The 23,510-nt window shown below is 54.9% G+C and overlaps 1 protein-coding gene across 1 annotated transcript in view; it reads right to left on the minus strand.

The window, feature by feature from the left end:
• Window positions 1–3,639: 3,639 nt before the first annotated feature.
• Window positions 3,640–23,510, minus strand: part of ERI3 (ERI1 exoribonuclease family member 3) — an 88,582-nt gene continuing 68,711 nt past the window's right edge. The window contains exon 7 of the mRNA XM_042819228.1: window positions 3,640–5,155. Within this exon, the coding sequence (XP_042675162.1) occupies window positions 5,073–5,155 (83 nt within the window). The 3' untranslated portion in view covers window positions 3,640–5,072. The remainder of the gene's footprint in view (window positions 5,156–23,510) is intronic.

Here is a 23,510-nt window from a genome sequence, read left to right on the forward strand (position 1 = left end):
CGATGCGGTCCACAGTATCCCGGTTGGTGAACGCTTGGGGCTGCTTCCCATCGCACTGCCTTCCCTCGACAACCCTTGATGGGAAGGAAGGCGGTGGTGGCAGCGGCCGTGGCTGCAGCAGGGAGAGCCCAAACGTGTTCCTGACCACGTTCTTCCTCAGCCCCACCTCTTGGAGATGGAAACAAAGAGGTGGACCTGGGCAGCGCAGAGAGGGTTAAACTGACCTCGTCTCTGACATATTTGAAAGAAATATAATCAAGTTAATTCACTGCAAGGCAAATTCAGTACCTAAAGGGCCTCCATGTTAAATACAGCACTGACCTTTACCGGCTGATTACACAAAGACGACACAATTAGATTAGTCCAAGACAAAAGGTCAAGCACATTCACACTGTGACCATTTTATGCTACCTTTAGAGGGGGGAAGAAATTACCTCCCAGCTGGAGGGGTATCTGGATGAGGAGGGGAACGGGACCGCTGTGCCGCCTTCTGCGTGGCTCGGGTATGTTTGGGGTGTCAGACAGATGCAGGCACCATGCTTCCCTCTACCTTCCCTGCAGTTCTGGGTGCTCAGGCAGTGTGGGGGACCAGCAGCCCATGGCCCAGAACCTGCTGTGAGCTGGCAGGATGTGAGCAGGTGTGTCCTGCTGCAGTGCTGAGCTAGCAATGCCAGTAGTGCAAGCAGACAGCTGTTTGTTGAGCAGGTGTTTGTCGGGGCATTCCCTGCCTGCCTGCTCAGCAGCACGATGCTGCCTCCCTGCTGCAGCCCTGGCCCTGGGTGTTTGTTGGTGATGCCCTGCCCTTTGCCAGGGCTGCTGCAGGGGTTTAAGCTGGCTGTGCCAAGCTGGCTCTGAGCTGCAGCCTGTGCTTTGCCACTGAACTGCCTCGGGGAGAGTTGAGTGATCTCCCTGCTTACAGATTGCTCCGAGTTAGAGAATCCCTTTGTGCTGCCTGTCCACGGCACTCCATGTGTTGGATTAAGCATGGATTAGTTCAGTTCCGAGCCAGCTGCTGCCCTGAAGCCGGCTTTGGTTCCCCAGGGAGAAGTATCTCGCTCCAGATGTTGGAGGGAGCGAGTGGCAAAGCAAGGAACGGGACAGCGAGCCCCATCTCCCGTATGGTGCCCCACAAGCCTCAAATTCCTTTGCAGGTGTTGGCAGGGCTGGGTGAGGGCGCAGCAGCGTCCCGAGATCCAGGCTGTTAGCCGCTGCCCCGTCCCTCCTGGCGGCACTGCTGTCGGCGCTGTGTCCCCTTAGGAGCGGCGTCCCCGGGGCCGGCGGGAAGCCCTGCGCCGTGCTGCCTGCCCATGGCCGCCTCGTCCCTGCCGCGGCTGCCATCCCCCCTCCCAGGGGCTGCGGTGCCGGCGCTGACCATGAAAGCCGAGCCGGGATCCCCCTGGTGCTGACCCCGGTAGGGACTGTGCTCGGGGCCTTCGGGAGGTGAAAGGTGAGCCGAACTCGGAACAAATTAGTTCCAAGCAGAAGTTCAGCCAGTTACTCCAGATTGGATCCTTTGATTTCCGCAACTCAGACTCCACTCAGTGATCTGTAATGAGTGACTCTCAGAAATCCTCACATTGCAGCACTTTGTTCCCGAGCTCACAAGTCAGCCCATTAATGGGTAAAGGAAAAGACCTTGAGTCTAAGAAGTCTCGGGTTCAGAGTCAGAATTATTTGACTTTTAAGCTTCCTTTATCTGAACTCCTGCTGACTTCTTGTTTTCTGAGCCTGTTTGAAAGCTAGAAGTTACATTGTTAAGATCAAACATTCTCTCTTTCCAGATGGAGTTACAATATCTGTCTTTTATATATATATATATATATATATATTTTAATATATATATATATAGTGTATATATACCAGGGTGTATATATATTCCACTCTTTTTTTTGTTGTTGTTTAATCGCTCTTTCCATTAAAGGAAACTAGACTTGTAGGCTCTTGTAAATTATAATGTAAAACATTTTTTTTAACCAGACAGTTCCCAATTTTGCCCAAGGCGACTGGAATAGCTGCGCCGCAGAAGGCAATAGGAAGGTGATTAATATGAATTTGTGACATATTTGAAAGATGGGTCTTTTGCCATATAAAGATTATCAAACACATGTGCTCTTCCCCATTAATTCCGCAGCCCTCCCAGGAAAGCCACAAAGCCCGGCTCCTTTGTTTCCAGGGTGGGTTTTTGTTTTTAAATGTACCTTTTGGTCCCCTTGATTACCACGTATTTGATTTTTATAGGGCATCTGTTCACACTGCTGCGTGGGTTCTCAGGCCCTTTTATTTCCCCGTTAAGCGGATCCCGTGAAGGCAGCCGTGCCAGGGGCTCTGGCCAACCCTGTGTGTGTGCTGTATTTAACTTGTAGCCGTGCAAATTCCACCCTCTGTTTGCCGTCTGCCCGGCACGCAGTGGGGCCACAGGGCCTCCCACCTCGTGCTGCTCAGAGCACAGGGACCTGCAGGAGGAGAGCAGGGCTGCCTGGCCCGTCCCGGGGTGCTTGGTGGCAGGGCCGGCCTCTGCCTGCAGTACAGAGGGGGTGGTTCAGCAGGGATCCCATCCCGGTGTGGTGCAGATGGCTCCATCTTGCCTTGTGTACCTGGATTCAGCCCTAAAACTTTCCCCACTCTAGTGATGCTGGCTATGAAGCCAGCTGCCTTGGTCACCCCATGTTTTACAGCATCCTGGGTGTGCTGCAGCATCTCTACTATCACCAGTAGTGGTGGCTGGGGCTCGGGCACTGCAGGTGCAGGTGGCCCCAGCCGTGTGCTCCCCCTGTGCAGAGCAGGCTGCCCACCCTCTCGACCCCTCTGTGCTGCCTTTCAAGTGTAACTGGCCATCGATCCGCCGTGACAACGTCCTCTGAGTCACATTCTCGCCTGCAGGAGTAAAGGGCAAAGGCCAAGTTCTTAGTTTTCATAGAAAACTAATTAGACGACTCCATCGAAAATAGCTCAATAAAGCTGATTGGGGGCTGCACAGAGGGAGCCATTAAAGCCCCCGTGACCTTTGCTTGGGTTGGGGCTGCCCCTTCCCTCCTGGAGCTGCCCGCTTCCTTCCAGCTGCTTGGCAGGTCCCAGCAGGGACCAGGCTGCAGTGCTGTCCCCAGGGCTGCCAGGTGCCCTGCCAGCAGTGTGACTGCGTCACGGTGCTGCACAGCTGGTGGCTCAGTGCAGTGCAGCTCACAATGGCCCTGATTGATGCCCGGGGCTGAAGTTGATGCATGCTGAGGCTGCAGGGCAGGGGAGGTGACAGATGCTGGCGGTAGCTTGGTGACGGCATCACCCTGCTCTGGGCATTGCTGGGACACAGCTCAGCTGGGATGGGATGGTGGCATCCTTGGGGCTGATCCGTGCAGGGGGCACACAGCACATGGACAGCTTGTCCACGCCCTCAAACATCCAAGGTGGTGGGAGAAAGGGACGGACACCTCGTGGTGGTTGTGCTGGAGTTTGTGATGGGGCAGCGCTCCCATCCGCAGCCCCAAAGCCCGCTTTTGCACATGGCACCCATAAAGGGTGAGCTGGGTGCCGTACCCCCAGGGCGGGCAGTGGCCGTCCTGCTGCCCTGTCTCATCCAGCACACCCCGTCCCAGCCCACTCCATCCCGCATTGCACTCACACATGCATGGGCACAGCCTGGGCTCCTTTACCCCCAAACTTTATTCATGTGGCACATTTACAGCAAGGATTGGAATAACTAGACAATGAAAATGCTGGGTTTGCATTATCGGTTGGTTTAACTGGAACACCACACACCATGCAGTCATGTACCGCCAAGTTCAGTGCCTGTATTGCCCTTCTGGCTGCCGTCACCGGCTTCGCTCCAGGCCATGCACGCACGGGCCCGGGGCTGCAGCCTCCCTGCAGGTCAGCACCCGGATGAGGGCTCCATTCAGCAGGGCCCCGGGGCTGGGTGACACTGGGTGACACTGGGGTTGCACGCCCTCAGCCTGCCCCGTGGCTGCCCCCGACTGCGAACCCACCCAGCCAGAGGGGACGCGCTCGGCAACTCTCAGGCAACAAGCCAGCTGCTGCTGAGCATCCGCGGGGACCCGCGAGGGGCACGGGGAGTGCGGGGACCGCGGGCACGCGGGGGCTGAGCCTCAGCATGGGAACCGGGGGAGCGGGAGGGGAGCGGGCCGGGGGACCTGGGCCGATTTACAGATCCCCTGCTCCAGGTACCTGTGGGTCGGGGCCAGCGCGCGCTGGCACGTCCACCGCCGGCAATGGACGCGGTGCTGCGGCACACCTGGCCCCGGCGGAGCTGGGACGGGTCGGTGGTGCTGGGGCAGGGCTGGGCATCCCACCCATCCCCGAGAGGCACGAGCGGACGGGACGGGGGCTCTGCACGCTGTCACCTCCCCCCCTGCTGCCCGCCTACCCGCCCGCCGGGCCCCTGCCCCACTGAAGGGAGCCCTCCGGGGCCCCGCAGCCCGCACCAGGGCTGCCAGGGGCTCTGCAGCGGAGAATACAGGCACTTCACCTTGAACATAAAGAGACGGATTGCGTTTGTCACATACAGGAGTCAGAGAGGGGTTAGTGTCGATTCAAAAAGAGGGGAGAAAGGCGCTCGGGGAGAGGCCGGGGCTGGCGGGGAGGGCGGGGGCCGTCTCGACACTGCTGAGTCTCTAGGAGCGCGGCGTGGGCACGCGCTGCAGCAGCCGTCAAGGCCTGAAAACATAAAACCAGCAAAAAGAAAGAAGGGAAGGCGGGGACGGCCCATGCCGGGGGACGTGGTGGCTACGGGGCGGGAGAGGGAGGACGGGGTGGGGCGCGGAGGGAGGGACGGAAATCGGGAGCCAAAGAAAAGAACAAACTACGAGTCTAAAATGTGGTGCAAGCGCCCTACGCGGCTGTCCGCTAGCATGGCATAATGTCCGGAGCAGCCCAGAGAGGGAGTCACATCAGGTCTACACAGATTTGCCTTCCCATATATACAACCTCTACTGGAGTAACAGCTGAATTGAGATTTGTGTCGGTTCCTCTGGCCTCGGTTGCCGTTTGAATGCTAGAGCCCGTCCTCCCCGCCTCGCCGGCGCCGGGCGCATGCAGCCCTGCCTGGCCTGCCCTGGGGATCAAAAGGGTTTGGAGGTCTGCTTGAAGATGAAGCCTCTATGGGCCAGTGTCTTCATGATGTTGGCGATGTTCTTACAGTCATCTGTGGAGAGAGCACAGAGGCACCGGGTTAGAGAAGGTCTGGCACAGTGACGTCGCCTGGGCTGCGTCCCCAGCTGGGCTCCAGCTCCCAGCCGTCTCCCTGCGAGCCCAGCGCCCGACTGCCCCGTGGCCGCACCAGGGACAGGGCTGCCCCGCTCAGAGCTGTCCCCATCGTGGCCTCAGGCTGCCCCGCTCAGAGCTGTCCCCATCGTGGCCTCAGGCTGCCCCGCTCAGAGCTGTCCCCATCGTGGCCTCAGGCTGCCCTGGTGCCACGCAGCCGCGGTGCCGACAGACGGCCGGAGCGTGGGGAGGGGGCAGGCACTGCCGTTATTTACCTGGGACTAAACGCAGGCACCGTTTGCTAAAATAGAAGCCGGGCTTAAATTGATTCCTGGTGTCTATATTTCATGTTGAAAATTGGCTTGTAAATCCATGTTTTGATCTATGAGGGCCGTCTCCTTAAGAAAAAGCAAGAGTAAATGTGTAATTTCTCCCTTGACAGCACACGGCACAGAGGCGATCCTTCTTCCCGCTCCCCTCCGTTTCGGGACAGCTCCACTCGTTCCGATTACCACTCTTTCTTCCTCGCCCCACGCCTTGATGTCTCCATTTCATTACCGCGCGCCCATTTATCAAGCTGTTACCGTAAGGGTGACTTTGCCCACTTGCGTGTGGCAGCGGGGCCCGGCCGGCGCGGGGAGCAATGCCCAGGGAGGGGGCGCGGGCTGAGCCCCCCTCTCGCCGCCGCCGCCGGATGGATGTTGTGGCGGAGGGAAGGCTGCATCATTACTGATGTGTAAATGATAAAGAAGCCTCCACATCCATCTCCCAACTGTAAATCCAGGGAGTGCTTTATAATCAAGCTACAGCGATAATAATGTGAAATTAGGTCTCTCTATCAACGGGAGGAGGCCTTTTAATCACGGCTTAAAGGGTGCAAACGCTGTTTATCATAATTGAACTGTATCCGGGCTAATTGTGGCCATATTTCACTGTCTAGGAGACAGCAGGCTGCCTGCTGACAGTGCCTTGTGCCGCATTGAGACCCCGCGTGGCTGTGCCGTGCCGCTGCCAGGTGCCATCAGCCGGACTGTGCCACCCTGCTGTGCTGGTGGCAGGAGCGCTGTCACCTGGCATGGCCACGGGCTGGGGGCACCTCTGTCCCACGGCCCCGGAGCTGCTGAGGATGCTCCTGACACTGGCATCCCAGCCCATGGGTGGAAGATGCCGCGTCCCCGTTAGCTGCACGTGTCCCTGTCACAGCCACCGGGCATTGCGGAGACGCAGGGCACTGCTTGGGAGATCTCACCATCCCACAGCTCACGGACAAGGTTTGCTCACAGCATCCCCTTCTCCGTGTCCCCGTGTTCCCAGTCCCTCCACCCATGCCCGGTGGGACAGCATGGGGACACGGCGGCTCCCTCCCCCTCCGGGCACCCTGCGGGGTGGCAGCCCCAGAGGCACAGCCACCAACACCATGAGTCATTTTGGGAGCTTCAATCCAAATCAGTGCGAAGGTAAACACGCTTATTATAATTATCCATGTACAAAAAAAATCAACAACAGCAGAACAACTTTCTAATATGCAATTACAGCCATCTATTGATTTTACAATGTAATCCGCTCCGATTGATTTAATAACACAATTATAGGCTGGCTCTCGGGATATTAGAGTGGGAGATTTTCATAAACTCCAAAGCAAAAAACTAAGCGGCTTTTAAAACAACACAGTCAGATGGCTGTTTGGGGAATTATTAGCAATATGAAATCCTCTAAATCTGGCCGTTGTTACCTTGTGGAAGGAATTTCTATTACAAAAATGGCAATCGACAACCTAAAAGAGCACGGACGGGATTGCTCTGCTGCTCTTTCAGTGCTTAATCCATCGCAGGCCACGGGGCTGGGGGCAGGGCCAGGGATGGGCAAGGGGGCAGGTGTGGGGCTGGGGACAGGGGCAGCCCCGTTGTCCAGCTGCCCCCCGGGGGGGCACACAGCCACAACAGGACCCAGAGCCCCTGCAGTGCCTGCACAGCACCGCTCACCCTGTGTCCCGTTGGAGTGACAGCACATGCTCCCCATTCCCACTGCCCCGTCCGCAGCCCTGCGGCACCCACCCACATCCTCACACCCACTGCCACCTCCACGGCACTGGGGTGCCCACGTGTCCCCATGCCCAGCACTGGGGAAGGCAGCCCTGCACCACTGTCCCTTGCTCTGCACAGCCTCCGCGCCCCGGCTCCCTCCATGTATTCCCGACTTTATGGGCACATTTTTCTTGTCAAGCTGACAGGGTTGCTAAGTGGATTTCTCCCTGATATGCGGACGGATTATCACATTACTCCAATGTCCTACACAAACATATTACTTTATATTCAATAGCTCTAATGAATATAAACTGCTTTTTCTTTTTGGGGGGCGGGGGGTAATCTATAGATTTTTAATGAGGGCACTATTAACTCCCTCCTCTTTAAAACAGACTTAGGTGCAGCCTCTGAGTAGAAAATCAATGGTGTTATTGTAGGAATATTGTATATTGATATTGTAATAATAAGATGCAATTGATTTAGGGGTGTTTCGCGCCGTGTAGGAAGGGGTCAGCCCGGGGTTACCCGGCAAACGGAGCGCGGCTGCGCCGTGCTGTCCCACACTGCGCCGTGTCACGTCTTGCCGTCACCCACTGTGGGCATGGGATGGCCGGGGCCAAGCTCATCCCAACAGCTCTGCACTGTCCCCATGTCCTGGCTGGGATTGCAACTGCTTGGCACCGCAGGGTACAGGGACTGCTGTGGCCCATCTCCATGTCCCCGTCGGGAGCGAGCCCCGCGCGCCCGTACTGCGGCTGGAAGACGGATCACCCCCCGGCCCGAGCTGAGCAGGTCCATATTTAAGCTGTCCCCATGCTTTATGGTCTGTACGAGAACTGATGCTCAGGCGACTGGGGGCCATTTGTCAATGTTCTAATGGCAGATTACTGTTAATGAATAATATCGCTGCTCCCTTTGTACAACAGCTCCCTGCAAAGTGGGAACAGGGACGCGCGACCACCGCCTCCCCGCTGCCGACCCCTGGTGACGGGCAGTGGCCCCATGACCTGGCAGCCACACGGTCCCCGTGGCCCTAAGGGGACCAGACACCCCCCAGCTCTGGGATCAGCAGGATGCGGGTCCCACTGCAGGGTGACCTTGGCAAGCGTCACAGCCCAGCTCTGGGTAAGGGCAGGACATGTAGGGACAGACGGCCGCGGCAGTGACAAGGACAGGTTAGGGCCACATCACCCTGCACGGTGCGGGGTCGGCGTGCCCCAGCTGCCGGCAGGTGTGTTATGAGGAGCTGACAGCGACGTGCAGAATATTAAGAATAACTTACCTCATTATCTGCAATTACGTTACTGCCACACACCTCATTTCTTCACGAAGAAAAGGAAATTAGCTTTATATTGACTTCATCCCACTGCCTCTCCTGGCTGCCCCCGCCGGAGAGCCGCTCAGGATTTGGAGACAATTGGTGGCTCGCTCCATCCATCCCCTACCTGTTGCCATCCCTGTGCTGGGGGATGGGGTGCCCTCCCCATCCCAAATCCCACCCACACCACGGGCACCCTACAGCTGCCGGGTCCCTCACCTCCCGTGCCCCAGGGCAGCACAGGGGGCGTGCAGGGGATGGGGCCGTCCCAGTTCTGACGTGGCCAAGGACCTCCACTTGCCCCGCGTCCCCATGAACGGCCCCAGACAAACCACGCGAGCAGCCCTGGGAGGGCTGAGCGATACAGGGAAAAAGCCAATTTCATCTTTATTAGGAGGAGATTTCTCTTTTAGTAATAAGCACACTTCAAATAATTAGCGTGTTTTACGTAATAATGAAATTATGGAAATGCAGGCCACTTATTCAAACAAGTCGCCATTACCATATTTTTAAATATTAGACTTAATTAGAGTTTATCACTTCAGAGAAGTACGAGGAGTGGAGATTTTTTTTCCTTTACAAAAAAAATCCTCATAAAGTGTTTATTAAGAGCGGGTAAGAAGGGGATAATGATCTGTTTGGAAATTAAGGCAATCAAACATTTAATGCTCTGCACTCCTGTAGGCAAAAGCATTCAAATGAGTCAATTATACATCCATTATCCAGGCACGATTAAACAAGGCAGGACGGGGAATTTGTCCTCCCCATCACACGATTGTCGCGAGGACTTATGTCCACTTAAAGGCAGCTAATAAAACACCCAACTTGTGGGAAGAGAGGAGGGAAGGAGCGGGGAAAGGGATGGGGTGGGAAGAAGGGGGACGAGGGAGCGGGTCAGCGGGAGCGCCGAGGGGAGAGGTGGGAGATCCGTAATGATGCGGCAGTGTCTGCATCCCAGCCCGCCATAAATCAAAGTAATTAAGTTAACATGAAAATCAACTTCGCCATCCCGTTAAATTACAGCATTTGCATATTAGGACTCAAATGAAGTAGGTGCTGGCGAGGGGGAGGAGGAAGAGGAGGAAGATTTGGGGGGAGGGGGGCGGGGATCCGCGCTCCAAAAAGGCGCCCATTTATTACGGTGAATAACTAATTCCAGAATTTATAGTGCTGGATTTTTGTTCCCGTGCCATTTATATTACAGAAGGAAATTAAGGGGCGGGCAGGAGGCTGGCTGGACATCTTTCTGCGTTATTGCTTGTCTGCCATTTGCAAATCATTATTAATTGTGGCCCGTGCCGCTGGTGCAGCAGGGCAGGGTGCCTGGACAGCCGGAGCAGACACACATATCTCTTCATCAGGACCCCAGCCGCTAGCCCTGGAGAGCCAATTACCCCTCCCTGATTGGTATCAGATAAGGAGGGAATTTTTACAAATTAGGGAATAAATAGAATTTCCACACGTGGAGCAGGGAGGGCTTGAGAGGCAGTAATGAAAAACGATACATCACCATCAGCCAGACAACCCTATTCATACGCCGATGCATTACGCTCACTACTCATAATCCCGCCGGGTGACAGACAGCCCGCGGAGCCGCCGGCCGGCCGGGACGAGGGGCAGCGCCGCCAGGATGGGGCCCCAAACCGGCCCCAAAGCCCCGCAGCTCCCAGCGCCGTGCCACGGGCCATCGCGGACTCGTTGAGGTTGGGAAGACCAATCGTGTCATCCACTCCGACCCGTGCCCACCAACCACGTCCCGACAGCATGCTGTGGGGGGACCTGGAGCCAGCAGTGCAGAGATGTGGTGCGGCCAGCACGGCACGTGGGGTGCCCAGCCTGTGCCACGTCCCCAGCCCGGAGCTGAGCACCGCAGGCAGGTAATTAGCTCTCCCTTATGACAAGCACGTCACCAAACAAAATGCTCGGCAGGAGATCAATCTCGCCTGTAAGTCACGCAGCCTTTAATTTATTCAGCATACAATGTCGCTCCACCACTGCCTTCCTGTAATTTATACCGTACACTGTCGTGTATTATTTAACTCATCTGAGTGTTTTACAGCTCGCCTGAAAGTCACGGTGCAAAATAAAGTCACGGCCGGGGCACGGGGCAGGTGCAGCAGTGTGCAGCCTGGCCCTTTGCTCCGGGATGGGATGAGATTGTGGTGTGCCTTGGGGATGGGTGCCAACTTCCTGCACAAGTTCACGGCTCCGGGTGGGAATGGGAAGAGCAGGCCGGTGCTGAGAGCAGCCCAGCGAGATTCTGCGGCTCTCCAGGAGCCCCCAGCCCCAGATGCACCAGAGCCAGAGGAAATCCCGGGCATGGGAGGCAGCCAGGACACAGCTGTGGCCACCCACGAGATGTCCCCACACTGTCCCCTCTGCACAGGGACAGGAGTGTGTGGGGACGGTTCACCCGGAGCTCGTCTTTGGCCGTGCAGCCGAATGGAAACAGTCGATGATATAGAGCTGGATATTCTCCGTGGGGAAGGTTAAAACCTCTGTTCAGTGTAAAGTTGCCATATCTAAGCACTTATGATCACGATATTTATGGCCAGTTTATTCCAGGCTGTTAAAGGCAGCAGTAGTTATCCGCAGATAAAGGGAATCGGGCTCCCCTGGTGCCTCCTCTCCATGCACTGAAGGCAGCCAGGTGTCCGTGGGCACCGTGCCTCTATGGGGACACAGGCGGCACGTCCCCCCTGCCACCCCCTGCCCCACATCGCGGTGCCGATATCCCTGCTGGGATTGGGACCCTAATTAGGGCGAAATTTCAAGGGAGAAATAAGCGGGTTTGTGAAGGCGCGTTCCTGCCTGAGAGTGACACGAGATGTCAGAGAAAGGAAATAAAAGGCGAGGATGCAATCCCAGCGCTGCCGAGACTGTGCGGAGAGTCCTAATGGAAAGTTGTGCTGCTCTTTAAAGCTCGGTCAGATGGCCTAGTTATTGCTTTAAAAGGGCCAGAATCAAACCGCCGCGCCGCACTCCAATCCTTCAAATAAAGCGAGCCGTGCTTCTGCGGGTCCGGCAAGCAGAGCCGTGCGATTACACAGAGAAGGGCAGGTCTCTTTATCTTGGAGGGAGACCTACCTATTTTTAAACATTAGCTCCAAATCACCAGCTCACCTCTTTGTCTCTCGCAAACCCTCTCTCGCCTTCTGGAGGAGAGATCAAACGCCAGCCCTGCTGCCATTGTTTCTCTCCCAGCGAGATGGATGCGGGACTGTAATCTTCCCACAAAGCCGTGCGCTTCAAAGGCATCAAAAGTGCTTATTAAAAGTCCTAGGAAACTAATTTAATAACACCCCAAAGGGCCGGAAAAACAGAGCTGGCAGCTCCCGGAGCAGCCTGGCCTGCCATGCCACGGAGCTGGACGCCAGACCTGTGTTCCTGCATGGGTCCCACAGAGCGGGGCAGGAGATGGAGAGGAAAGCTCCAGCCTCCCGCTCACCCTGCCCATTAGCGGGGCTGTTTTACTCCGGATCATTAAATATGTATATCTTATTACACGCCTTGTTACAGTATTGAGCTCTATTGACTGATAATAAATTCCAAGCATCATCCCGGTCATAAATTTATCTGGAGATGATGAAGACTCAATAATCTAGTCATGCAGATAATATGATAGGGCCTTAAAAAAGATCATTACATTATATGTCAAAATTAAAAGTGAAATACACTTTATTAACAGTGTTTCCACACTTGGGGCCATTACTTGTTATATCCCCTCCTGCCCTCCCAGCCACCAACCCGCCATGCCTTGGGCGAAGCATGGATGAGCCAAGGCAGCTCTGTGCTGGGCAGGTGCCACCAACGGCCATGCGTTTGGGGACAATGGACACTGGGAACCCGCAGGTGTACCCGAGCCACCCTTCTGCCCAATGCCTCATGTCCCTTGGCTCCCACTTCCATCCCTTGGCTTCACAAGCAGGTCGCAGCCACTGGCACCACGCTGTAGCCCTTCTCCACGGCACACGGCTCAGCCTTCCCCCCGGCTCCTGTCCCCCTCCCCAGCCCAACAAGGGGACGGGCAGTGGGGGCACGCGGATCGATGCCGCGACACAGATCAGCTGCTGGGAAAACCAATCGCGGATCAGATTGAAAGCGACTTCTGCGTGTATCTCCCCAGCTCCCGCTACAATAGATTGGCTGGAGAAATCCGATGGAGAGAGGAGACAAAGGGGGAGGAGATGGGGAGAGGAGGAAAGGGCTGATAATGCTCCCTGCCACGGCCGCTCTAATCTGTGACAGCCCGAGGATTTGCTGAAAACCATTATCACATTTCTCTCCCTTCTCTTGTCCCTGATAAAGCCCCGGCTAATCTGTTTGTTGCAGGTATTGAGAAAACGCATTTAGCGAAACAAGGGGTGTGCGTGCGCTCGGTGCGTGCCTATGAAACATTTCCCCCGTGTCTCCAGCAGCAGCGGGGAGCAGGGGGGGCTGCTTCAGGGGCTGATTTAGGCGGCCGTACTGGGTGTTGGCCATGGGCACATGGTGCCTTTTGAAGGTTTGGGGAGCTTTCTCCCGTGAGAGCGCCCCATCACCCAGACTCATTCTGACCCCATGCAAAGCCCCAGGACATGGGGACAGAGGACAGCTCTGGGTGCCCCATTTCCATCCAAGCCCTTCCCTGGGGATGGAGGTAATGCAGCGAGAGCCCGGACTAGGGGCTCCCGTCTGTTACAAACAGTTCTCGTGGAACATTAATTACAGTAATTTAGCTGTGGAACACTAACTGCAGCCAGTGCAATAGCATTCAGTACATTAGTGGCTATAACCCACTCCTTAAAAAAGACATTTGGCTACTGACAGCTGATACAATGAGTTGTGAAGCATAACCGAAGGGAAGGGGGGGAAAAAAAGTGAACTGGGAGCAACCTGTGTGGTGGTGTGGGTGGGATGGGGCAGCACCCATCAGGGCACCCATCACTCAGGTGGTGGGGAAAAGGGCAGCACTCAGCGCCTGCAGTGGTCTGGGTGCTCCCACTGGAGCCCAGAGCCATCCCCAAGCCCAGCGGGCAGCAGCACAGGGCCGCGTCTCGGCACGATGTCAAACAGAAGGACATTTCCTTCTATCTCTCAGTCACCGCCCCAGGGCACAATCCACCTCCATTCAATCTTTACTCCACTACACATGTTTCCTTTCTAGCCTCGGATTATTTTTTATCATCAAATTACTGCGACGATAAGATGGAGGAGATGCGATAGCGAGCAGCAAACCCCCGCCGCCGCCCCTCTCCATCTCCCCCAGCCTTGCTCTGCATGGGGCTTCACGCCCCCTCTGTGTGGATATCACGGCTGGGACTGAACCACAGCCAATGGTGCCCGATGGGGCAGCGGTGGCACCCAGGTGGCACAGGCAGGAGACGCACGGCCACGCTATCAAGACCCTGCAGGCATGATGAATCCTCCCAGTCGCCTTGTTTGCTCTACTCTGCAACAAACGAGCCCCTTCCCGGCCAGGGATAGCTCATCCGGAGGAATGCTCTTTCAGGCCTCTCTCCCTCTAATCCCTATTAATTTAAATAATGCTCAGGCACTCTCCTCCAACTATTTATTATTTATCAGGTTTGTTTATTTGTAGCTAACAGGTAGCGCTCAGCATGCGTCCCTGGTGCGGGGACAGCGGCCGTTCATCAGCCCGCTCCCCCGCCATCCACCATCCGTCAATTACTCCTGCTTCCTTTAATTAGTAATGAGGACTAATATCTCTGCCTGGGATGGTGGCTGGAGCGGAACTTCCCTCCGGTGGCATCAGAAGGAATGAAAAATAAATACCTGTGCCGGGATGCTGCTCTGGGGGGAGCTCCCTGTGCATCCCTATTGGGGGGCAGCTCTGTGACTGCCCCTGCATGCCAGCTCCTGCCCTTGGGTAGAGCACATTATGGAGGACATGGAGGTCCCAGCCTACGGTGTCCCCTCACGGTGAGTCCCCGACACTGAGCTCTGCCCCACCAAAATGAAATGCCCGTGAGATGCTCCAGTGTCTTCTCACAGACCCAGGGAGCTCTGCATCAGAAAGTACCACCCAGAGCAGCCTAATAGTAAAAGCAGCACGCGATATAAATGGAGCCCCTTTGATTTATTGACTGGGAGAAGTTTTTACACGATAGCCCATTAAGACGGACGGCTCTGTTTACAGCCAGACCATCTAGCTATAGGGACCCTGAGCTGGATGCTGTGTTTTGCTATTGCTCTTCAGGCAGACATCTCATTAAGGGCAACAGCATATGGAGCTCTCTGGATCTATACTTCACGAGTCCTGGGGGAGGTTTTTACCATTTTTAATAAGTGGGCAAGGTTAGCAAACCTGCAACGTGCTGACCTCGCACCATGGATCCCGGAGCAGCGCCGTGAGCGGACGCACTGGGAGCATGCGGGATTCCATAAATCACCACTCCATGGGGGAAACAGAGGGGTCCGGCCCCCGGAGGGGACCCAGGGCCATACTCATCCCACCCAGCTGTAGGGACACGCAGCACGTGGGTGGCTCAGCCACAAAGGTGCTTTAAGGAGAGCGTGTTAACGCAACAGCACAGGAAACGAAACCCACAGGCGGCTGCTCCAGGGGGATTACACTGTATTCAGTAACAAGGCTGTGCAGGAGAACGTGTGTCTCTGGCAAAGACCTACAGCTCTTCTGCCACCTGACAGAGCCTGTGGGAACAGCTGGGTGCCGTGGGCTCAGATGGGCAACAAGCACAGGCTGCCAATGGCTCTGGTACACAGCCATCACTGCAGGGCAGGGCTTGGGCACACCCTCTGCTCCCAGCTCCGTGCAGCAAGCATGGAAAGCCTCCGGATGTCCCCAGGTCAGAGTTGGCTGACATCCACCGAGTGTTCTGAAGCACGGGGATTTGTGTCAGGTTTGGTGCCTGGCTCAGAGCACCATTTGCAACCTGATACAGCAGCACAGCATGGTCCTGAGGTAGCAGTGATTTATGCCAATGCGCTGCCCTCCCCACATTGCCTTCTGGCTGATGGAAGCCTGCAAACGGGACGGTTTCCTTTAGGAAAGTCTGGTAAGAGGCAGGGAAGGAAGAGAAGGACAAATGGACAGGCAGGGCAGCGTGTTTGGTCTCTTTCTGGCAATTCTCTCACAAACAGTCTGAGCATCTTTGAAATGAAATTTTGTAGGCGATTAGCTCACAATGTGAACTTAATTGCTTTTGGTATTTAAAAAACCCCATTAAATTAAATGGCCGAGATATTGAGGCTTAAGCAGTGGCTGCTTCCAACGCACAGTAACTACCAGCCTCATTACAAGGCCGATTCCAGCCGTGCACGGCGCAGACCCATGCGACGTGACCGCTCCGGGCTCCCTCCCTGCGCCCAGCATGGGAATTGATCTGGTCCCATTTGGTGCAGGTACCCTGCACCTCCCCATTGCAGCTCTGGGAGCGATGACCTGCTCCACACTGAGCTCTGTAATAGGACAGAGCAGCCAACGGATTTCACCTTACTTTACTTGTTTGTTTAAATTATTTACACTCCTCAGATGCAAGATTGCTGTCCAAAAGGAGCATCCTTTTGGCTGCTGCAGCTTTAAAATGACTTGCATCCATCACTCAATCGCTTTCAGGTCAAACATGCGCTCCCGACTTAATGACCACATTTCCTCAGCAACAAATCTGTCACCGCTGTTTGTTTAAAGCCAACAATCTGTAGGAGCACTGTGTGCAAGGATTGAATTAACTCAGCATCTGAATGACTGCAGCGCCAGATCATTCAAATTGCACCTTTCCTAAGATCTTCCCGCAATGTTAATTAACGCTCCGTGCACGATGGACAACGTGCACGAGGCTGCGGGGAGAGCAAAGCTCAATCCCTGTGGCCACGGGGCTGTAGGAACCAGGTCCTGGCCACGTGTGTGCACAGTGGGGTGGTGGGGGGCTCCAACCTACCCCAGTGTTTCCAAAGCACAGTGGTTGCAGAGATTCTCCACGCTGGATGCTTGACTCACGCTGGTTTGTTTTCTCCAGGAAACATCCAACCCAAACTGTTAATACACTGCAATGAACACGAGTGAAAAATATGTGGCTATTTCCTTCAGATTCCAGCTACGTGTTGCTCAGAGGGTATTTGGTATGTGTGCGTTCAGATGCTTTGGAACAAAGCCTTCAAATCTGTCAGGAAGGCGATTTTGGGAATGTTGGGGATGGATTTTCCATCGGAATGTCAGCAATGTTGGGCACAGCCCTGCCTGCAGCCCCACGCTCCCAGAGGCAGCCCCACTGGCACTCGGACCCAGCACCTGCATGGGGAGCAGGGATGTGTGCTCGATGACTTCCCCAGGAAACAGGAGGGAGGAAACAGCTGTGCTGGAAGACTTTGGGACCAGGAGCTGGGAGAGAGGTGAATCCAGAGGAAACCGTGATGGGGAGCTGGTGGGGCTGGTGGAGCTAGGGGACACCACAGCAATGGGGGATGGGATCAGGACAAGAAAACGAGGACAAAGAGCTGAGATACATGTGGGGAGTGGGGCTCATCCAAACCCAAATGCACAGACGTGTCCCAGCCCTTGCCGACACGGCAGCAGTGCCCTCGGTGCAGGCCTCCTGTGCACGGCAGCCACCATGGCCCTGTGGAGCAGTAGCTGTGGGGTCCTAACCTGGGGGTTTACAGTCCCCCCCAGCCTCACCTCATTGCGCTGCAGTTAATTGGGGCACTGCTCTAATCTCTACCTGCCATTGATTTCAATTCAGCTCCAATTTTCTTCTTTGACCTCTCCTCCAGACCCTGCTCACAAACAGAGCACAAATCCTCAAATATCCCCTTCACTTTTCCCTGAAAAATTCCATTGCTCCCCAACCACCAATGACTGATGTCTGTTTGGATGTGACGTTTGGGGACAAACACCTCTACCCAAATGGACACCCTTCCCAGATGTTCCCCTCCTTGGCTTTGGCATGGGAAGGGAAGCAGTGATGCCCTGACACCACCCCAACCTTACACTCCTCACCTTTTATGTAAGCACTGGATTGGAAATGGGATGGAAACAGCACCAGCTCCCCAGGTGGCTTCCTGATATCTGCAAGGTGACTGTCTAATGCATGGGGAATGAGCATGAAGAACTGTTGGGTGTCCCTAAGCCACATCAAGGCTCATACATGCTGGGAGTCACGCTCCCTTCTTCTCACAGCTGAGACCACCTCAAGGCAAAAAGAGTCCAAGAGACTTCCAGATGGTGACCTTCAGGATGGCTGCCTGCTGTCCACCTAAATACGAACCCCTGAGCCCCAGCCCGGCAGGGTTGAGATGCTTCAAAGGCAAGCTGAAAGGGAAGAGCTAGGGGAAGGTCTCCCCTCCTCCACGTCCCTGGGGCCATGGATGGGACACAGCCACCAGCAGCACCCAGCTCCCCGGTGCCACTCTCTGTGCTGTGATCTGGAATGGGAGCAGCCGCTCGGAAGCGGTTAGGATCAGGTTGCAATGTGCTGGCACTAATGAGCAGGAGACAGGGGGCTGCAGAAAGTGACTGGGAGATGTCCACCAGCGAGACGCTGCCAGTGCCAGGGGCCATGGAGGAGCTGCCACTGGGGGCATGGGATGGGAGAGGCATCATCCCTCAGAGCTCATCCCCTCCTGGCACCCCAAAATGGGTGGGGAACCCCTGCCAAGGCGCTTTTCTCCAGAAATCCTGGCTGCCAGAATTCTAGCCCTCCTGGGGCCCTTCTTTTCCTGGCAGCAATTCACTATGTAAAGAGGCTGGGTATTTATAATTATGCTCAAAGTGGCCACTTTGAAAATCTATATGTCTCTAGGCTCCCTGTACATCATAATGTCAACTCTGCGAATGGAGGCATCCATCAGAGGCCTCACATCACAGACCTCGGAGCTGTGATAAACACTTGGGAAATGCTTGCTGAACCCCTTGTCCCACTGCTTCCCGCTGGGGAACAGAGCTGCTCTTTGTGGGGTGCCAATTGAGCTCCTCCAGGAGGAACAACGCCAGGTGAGACATAGATCAGCGATGGGATGAGCCACCCTGCCAGAGCCTTCCTTCCTCTCTGACCCCACTGGGAAGTGGGACCCAACAGAGCCATCCCCCCGTTCTGTGTCACCTCCTCGAGACGTGGGGCCGGTGCTGGTTCCCACAGAACAGAACACTGCTCCCTGCCGACCCCTCAGGCTTCCCTAACACTTTGCCCAGGCTCTTCTTAAAAATTTATTGCTCTGTTGCAACGTGAAAAATAAGACAGAGAAGTAATCATTAGTATAACTATAACTCCCCGTGCAATAGCCCCACTTGTAAATTGAGATTTATGATTGCAGCTGCCGATATTTTAGAGGCCGGTGCAAGCAGCAGTGGCAGCACAGCCCAGCTCCACGCTGCCCCGCCGCAGTTACAGTTTATCACAATCTGCAGAGATTATTGCAATGAATAATACACAACGGGCTGGCAGTGAAGAACTATTCCCGATCAAACGTTTCTGTAAACAACTGAATAAATAATATTGCTCAGCCCCTCTTTAGAGCCCTCGGAGGCCCAGGGAAATCTCTCATTACTCAGCAGGAAGGCGGCGGGGGGCTCAGAGGGGAAGGACGTGGGGTCTCTGGGCACCGTGGTGGCAGCAGTACAGGGGGTCCCAGCTGGGTGCCAGCACTGCAATGGGAGCGGGGCTCGGTGTGCTCCAGTAAATGTCAGTAGGTAATGTGACACACGCAGGAGCGTATGCCAGCGGCTGTGGAAAGGGCATTTCTTACACGGCTGGAAGGACAAAGTTCAGCTTGTAGCCCGGGGTTCCCCCAGGCACATTGAGCTCCGGCTGTGCCCACCCATGTTGCCTCACTGGCACCATGTCTTCATCCAGTGGGCAGTGTGCATAGATCCCCTTCTGACCCACGTCACCCTGGGATGCCTCATGCAATACCCAAACCCTGCGATGCCTGCTCTCAGACCAGCGGTGGGACGAGGACACCCCCAGGCAGGACTGTCCCCCCCAGGACAGATCCCTGCTCCCCGTGCCCAGCTGCGAAGGACAAGGGATGCAAAGCAGTGAAGTTTGCTTCCCTGCAGTGCCTGCTCTGCCCACGCCTGTGGAATAGGCTCCAATTAATCCCCCCTCAGCTTGGCCCGCCCGCTTCATTACCTCCCCTTGATGAGAACCATCAGTGGGGCCTGTATGATTTTGCTAATTAGCCTCACTTCGTTTATCATTTCCATTTTCTCCCAGAGACGCTCGGCTTGCTGGGCGACAGCTTCATCTCCCGCTGAAACAATGCGGCCCCTTCTGTGCCCGTCTCACTTAGCGCTGTCACCGCAGCCATTATGAAATTGGGGTTTCATTTACACACTAATTAAACATTACAGCTTGTTCACAATTACAACACGGGGATGAGGAGGTAACTAATTACTTAAGAAATGAGCTAACATTTATCTCTGGTTCCTCCCCCACAGCCCACTGAAGTTGGAAATTGTTCGGTAGCGATGGCCTCCAGGCCCACGTACCCCTTGGAGCTGTATCCCTTTGAGGCTGTGTCCCCTTGGGGCTGCGTTCCCTTGGGACTGTACCCAGAACCCAGCCCCAAAGGGATACGAACCCTGTTCCAGGGATGATGGGGCCACAGCAGAGCCAATCCTGCTCCAGGAGCATGCAAGGGATGGGGGTCTTCATGGGCAGTGCAGACACCCACATGCCCTCCATGTTCTATCTGGTGATGGGCAACTCATCTTGAAAAAGACATTTTCTTCAGGGAGGAATTAACATTTAAAAATGAGAATCATTAGGGTAAATAAAGCAGGCTGTCACTTGGATCGAAAGGCAACACTGAGTATGGGCTCAGGACACTGCCATGTACCAGGAATCAGGCGAGGGGAGGAATAAGGAACCCATGCTTGGCCTGAGCCACAGAGCGCAGGCAGGAGATGGATATTCAGGTTGGATACTAGGAAAAAATTGCTCCCCTAAAGATCTGTGATGCACTGGCACAGGCTGCCCAGGGGGGTGGTGGGGTCACTGTATGTGGAGGTGTCCAAGAGATGTGGGGATGTGGCACTGAGCAACGTGGTCAGAAGTCATGGTGGGGTGAGGTGGGCTGGGTTGGATGATCCCAGAGGTCTTTTCCAACCTTGATGATTCTGTGGTTGGATGGAGGCTAGAGGCAGGAGATGAGGCTGGAGGCTGAGATGGAGGCTGAAGGCAGGCAATATCCAGAGTCATTCATGAAGGGAAGAGCAGCAGAGAAAGGGGGAGATGACATGGACTGTCCTGGGACAGTTGGGAGGCAGCAGCTGGGCTGTATGTTCATCTGCAAGCCAGCAAGCAGGCTGGCAGGATGAGAGGGCAGAATGCGGAAGGCCACCAATGCATTGCCTAGAAGCTTCTGCAGACACTGTGCTGCTGCTGCTGGGCTTTTGAAACACATGAGAGTCCCCCCACAAACAGCCCTAAGCAGTGGAAATGCTCTCAGAAAAAAAAACCTCGTCCAGCACCAGGCAATTAAGGTTCTTTTGCAACTCTTAACCCGTGATTTTGAGACAAAGAATTTGGCCTTGGCATAATTTGAACTGCTAATTGCTTCCCTGATCCGCAGTCAGAGAACTGAGATGAAGTCTGGGCACCAAAAAAAAAAAAAATCACCTTCCCTGTTCGGGAGAAAATTCAGAGCTGCTCTCTGGGGGGAAGGGGATGCTCTCTTCTTCCCTTGAAACAGCTTAAAAAATAATGATCAGGAAACAGTTAAGCAAAAGGGGGGTGAACTGGTGGTTGGAAAAAAAAAATTCACACCACTTTATAATAATAGTAACAACTCATTCCCATAGTTTTATCCTTCCTGTCTTTAGCCCACAAAAAAAAAAAAAAAAAAGGAAAAAAAAAAAAGAAACCCTAAGCTAAACTACTGACACTGGCTGGGAGCTTAGAACTGCTGCATCAAACAGAGCCCTTGAATCTCCTGAACATAATTGTGCTGCCCTCTAACCTCAACCTTCAATCAGTGCAGTTTAACTATCTCATTTTAGCCTACAGGACACACCCCTCTGCTAACTAGCAGCCATATTCTTCTCATTAGGAGACTGCTCTGTACAGGAGCATGGAGGCAAATCCGTTGTCTCTCTTTTTCTCTCTCACTCTGCTGCTCTTGGTTGTTATATGTGTACTTCTGGAGGGAAAGAACACGAGCAGAGGGCTTGGCGGGTGCTGGAGATGGCCCAGCTGCCAAACTCTGGGTCCCATGGGTATGGAAATAAAGCCACACCACTTGTTCTCGTGTGGAAATGCACAGCGTACAGGCACGGCCCCACTAACCTCAGTGCCAGGTGCTTGGTGCTGGAGGTGCTCCTGCTTTGCTCTCTGCATGCAGCCAGGGATGGGCCCTGGGGTGGCAGTCCTGGTCCTGCAGGGCCAGGTGGGGACAGGCAGGGGACACGCGTGTTCCTGTGCCAGCCCTGTGCCTGGGCAGGCAGGGAGGCGTGGGGCAATATGCTGAGCTGGATGGGGCTGTACACTGCAGGAAAACTGTCTGTGTGGGGAAAACTTGCGGAGGGTTGCCATGTGCTCTCCATCACTGGCGAGCTTTGCATCAAGTCACTGGCAATGGTTTCTTCCATGCCTGAAGGTCAGCTCAAAGCCATGTGGGAATGACGCAAGATGGTTCTGCCAGCTGCCTGACCTGAAGGGCCACACATGCCCTGATGTCACTAGAGTACAGGACATGGCAGCTCGGTGCCTGCAGTGTGGACCAAAGCACTCACCCCAATGGTGACTGTGACCTTATCCCCTGCCTCCCCACCCAGCCTGCAACCACCAAGCCTGCAGCACCCACCTTATGCCTCTCTGTGGGTTTGGGTGATGCAGAAATCATAGAACCTCAGAACCACTGATACTGGAAAAGACTGCTAAGATCATTCAGTCCAACCCACCCCACCATGCCCACTAACCACATCCCTCAATGCCTCATCTCCACAGGTCTTGGACACCTCCAGGGATGGTGACCCCCCCACTTCCATGGGCAGACTGTGCCACTGCATCACCGCCCTTTGTGAGAAGAACCTTCTTCCTAATATCCAACCTGAAATGGCACGCAGTTTTCAGGCAGAGCAGATCCCTCTGAGCCCACCCAAAAGCTCTAAAGGAGCACGGTCAGTGGGGCCGGGCAGCAGCTGGGCTGGTACAGCTCTGCCTTTGCCTTGAGATTTGGGGGTTGGCATCCTGGAAGCAGGATGTGCACAGGCAGGGATGGATAAGAACACAGCTCTGGATGGATTTAGATAGCTCGGTGTCTGTCCTCCCCACCCTGCAGCATCCTCCCCATCCACACCTCATCCCTGGGTCCCGCTGAGTTATGCCAGCTATTAACACACTCCAAGTTCGTTATCTTAAAGAGGCCACTCAGGACACGGGGCAGCGATCCTTAAAGCAATTAATGCAATCCTTTGATTTCAGGGGATAATGTAGGAGCCGCCGGGCTGCTTTAAAGAGGGGACTGTCAGCACCAGAGCGAGGAACAGTCACGGGTCAGAGCGTCGTGGTGCAGAGGTACCCGTTAGCTCTTAACAAGACACGGGGGCAGCTGCCTTGGCTGGCTGCTGTCAGAGCCCTCCTCAACCAGCCCAGCTCCCTTCCAGAGAGTGGAAAGTGGCAATGCAGGGCTTTGGCTGCTGCCCGGGGGGCGGCCCAACCCGTGGTGAAGTGATGCGCCCACCTAAGGCATGAAACTTTCCTTTCTTTCTTTCCTTCCTCGTTTTTCAGAGCACAAGTTCTCTCTTGGTGAAGACTTCTGGGGGAGGTGGAGAGAAGCAGGAAGCCAAAGAGAACCATCTCGCTAGTCAAAGCCTTTAACAACTATTTTTAATATCAGGCAGAGGAACAAGATTTTGAAATGAAACAGCCTGCGCCGCTTTGATGGGCGAGCGACAGATCTTGAAACAAGGTCCATTCCCTCCTCCTTCACTAACTAACAGCCATATTTCTCTCATTAAAGACAATCTGGCCGTATTTTCAAACTTCTTAACA

This window comes from Centrocercus urophasianus, unplaced genomic scaffold, assembly GCF_019232065.1.
Source record: "Centrocercus urophasianus isolate 14NV4802_14NV808 unplaced genomic scaffold, USGS_Curo_1.0 seq_18, whole genome shotgun sequence".
NCBI lineage: Eukaryota > Metazoa > Chordata > Aves > Galliformes > Phasianidae > Centrocercus > Centrocercus urophasianus.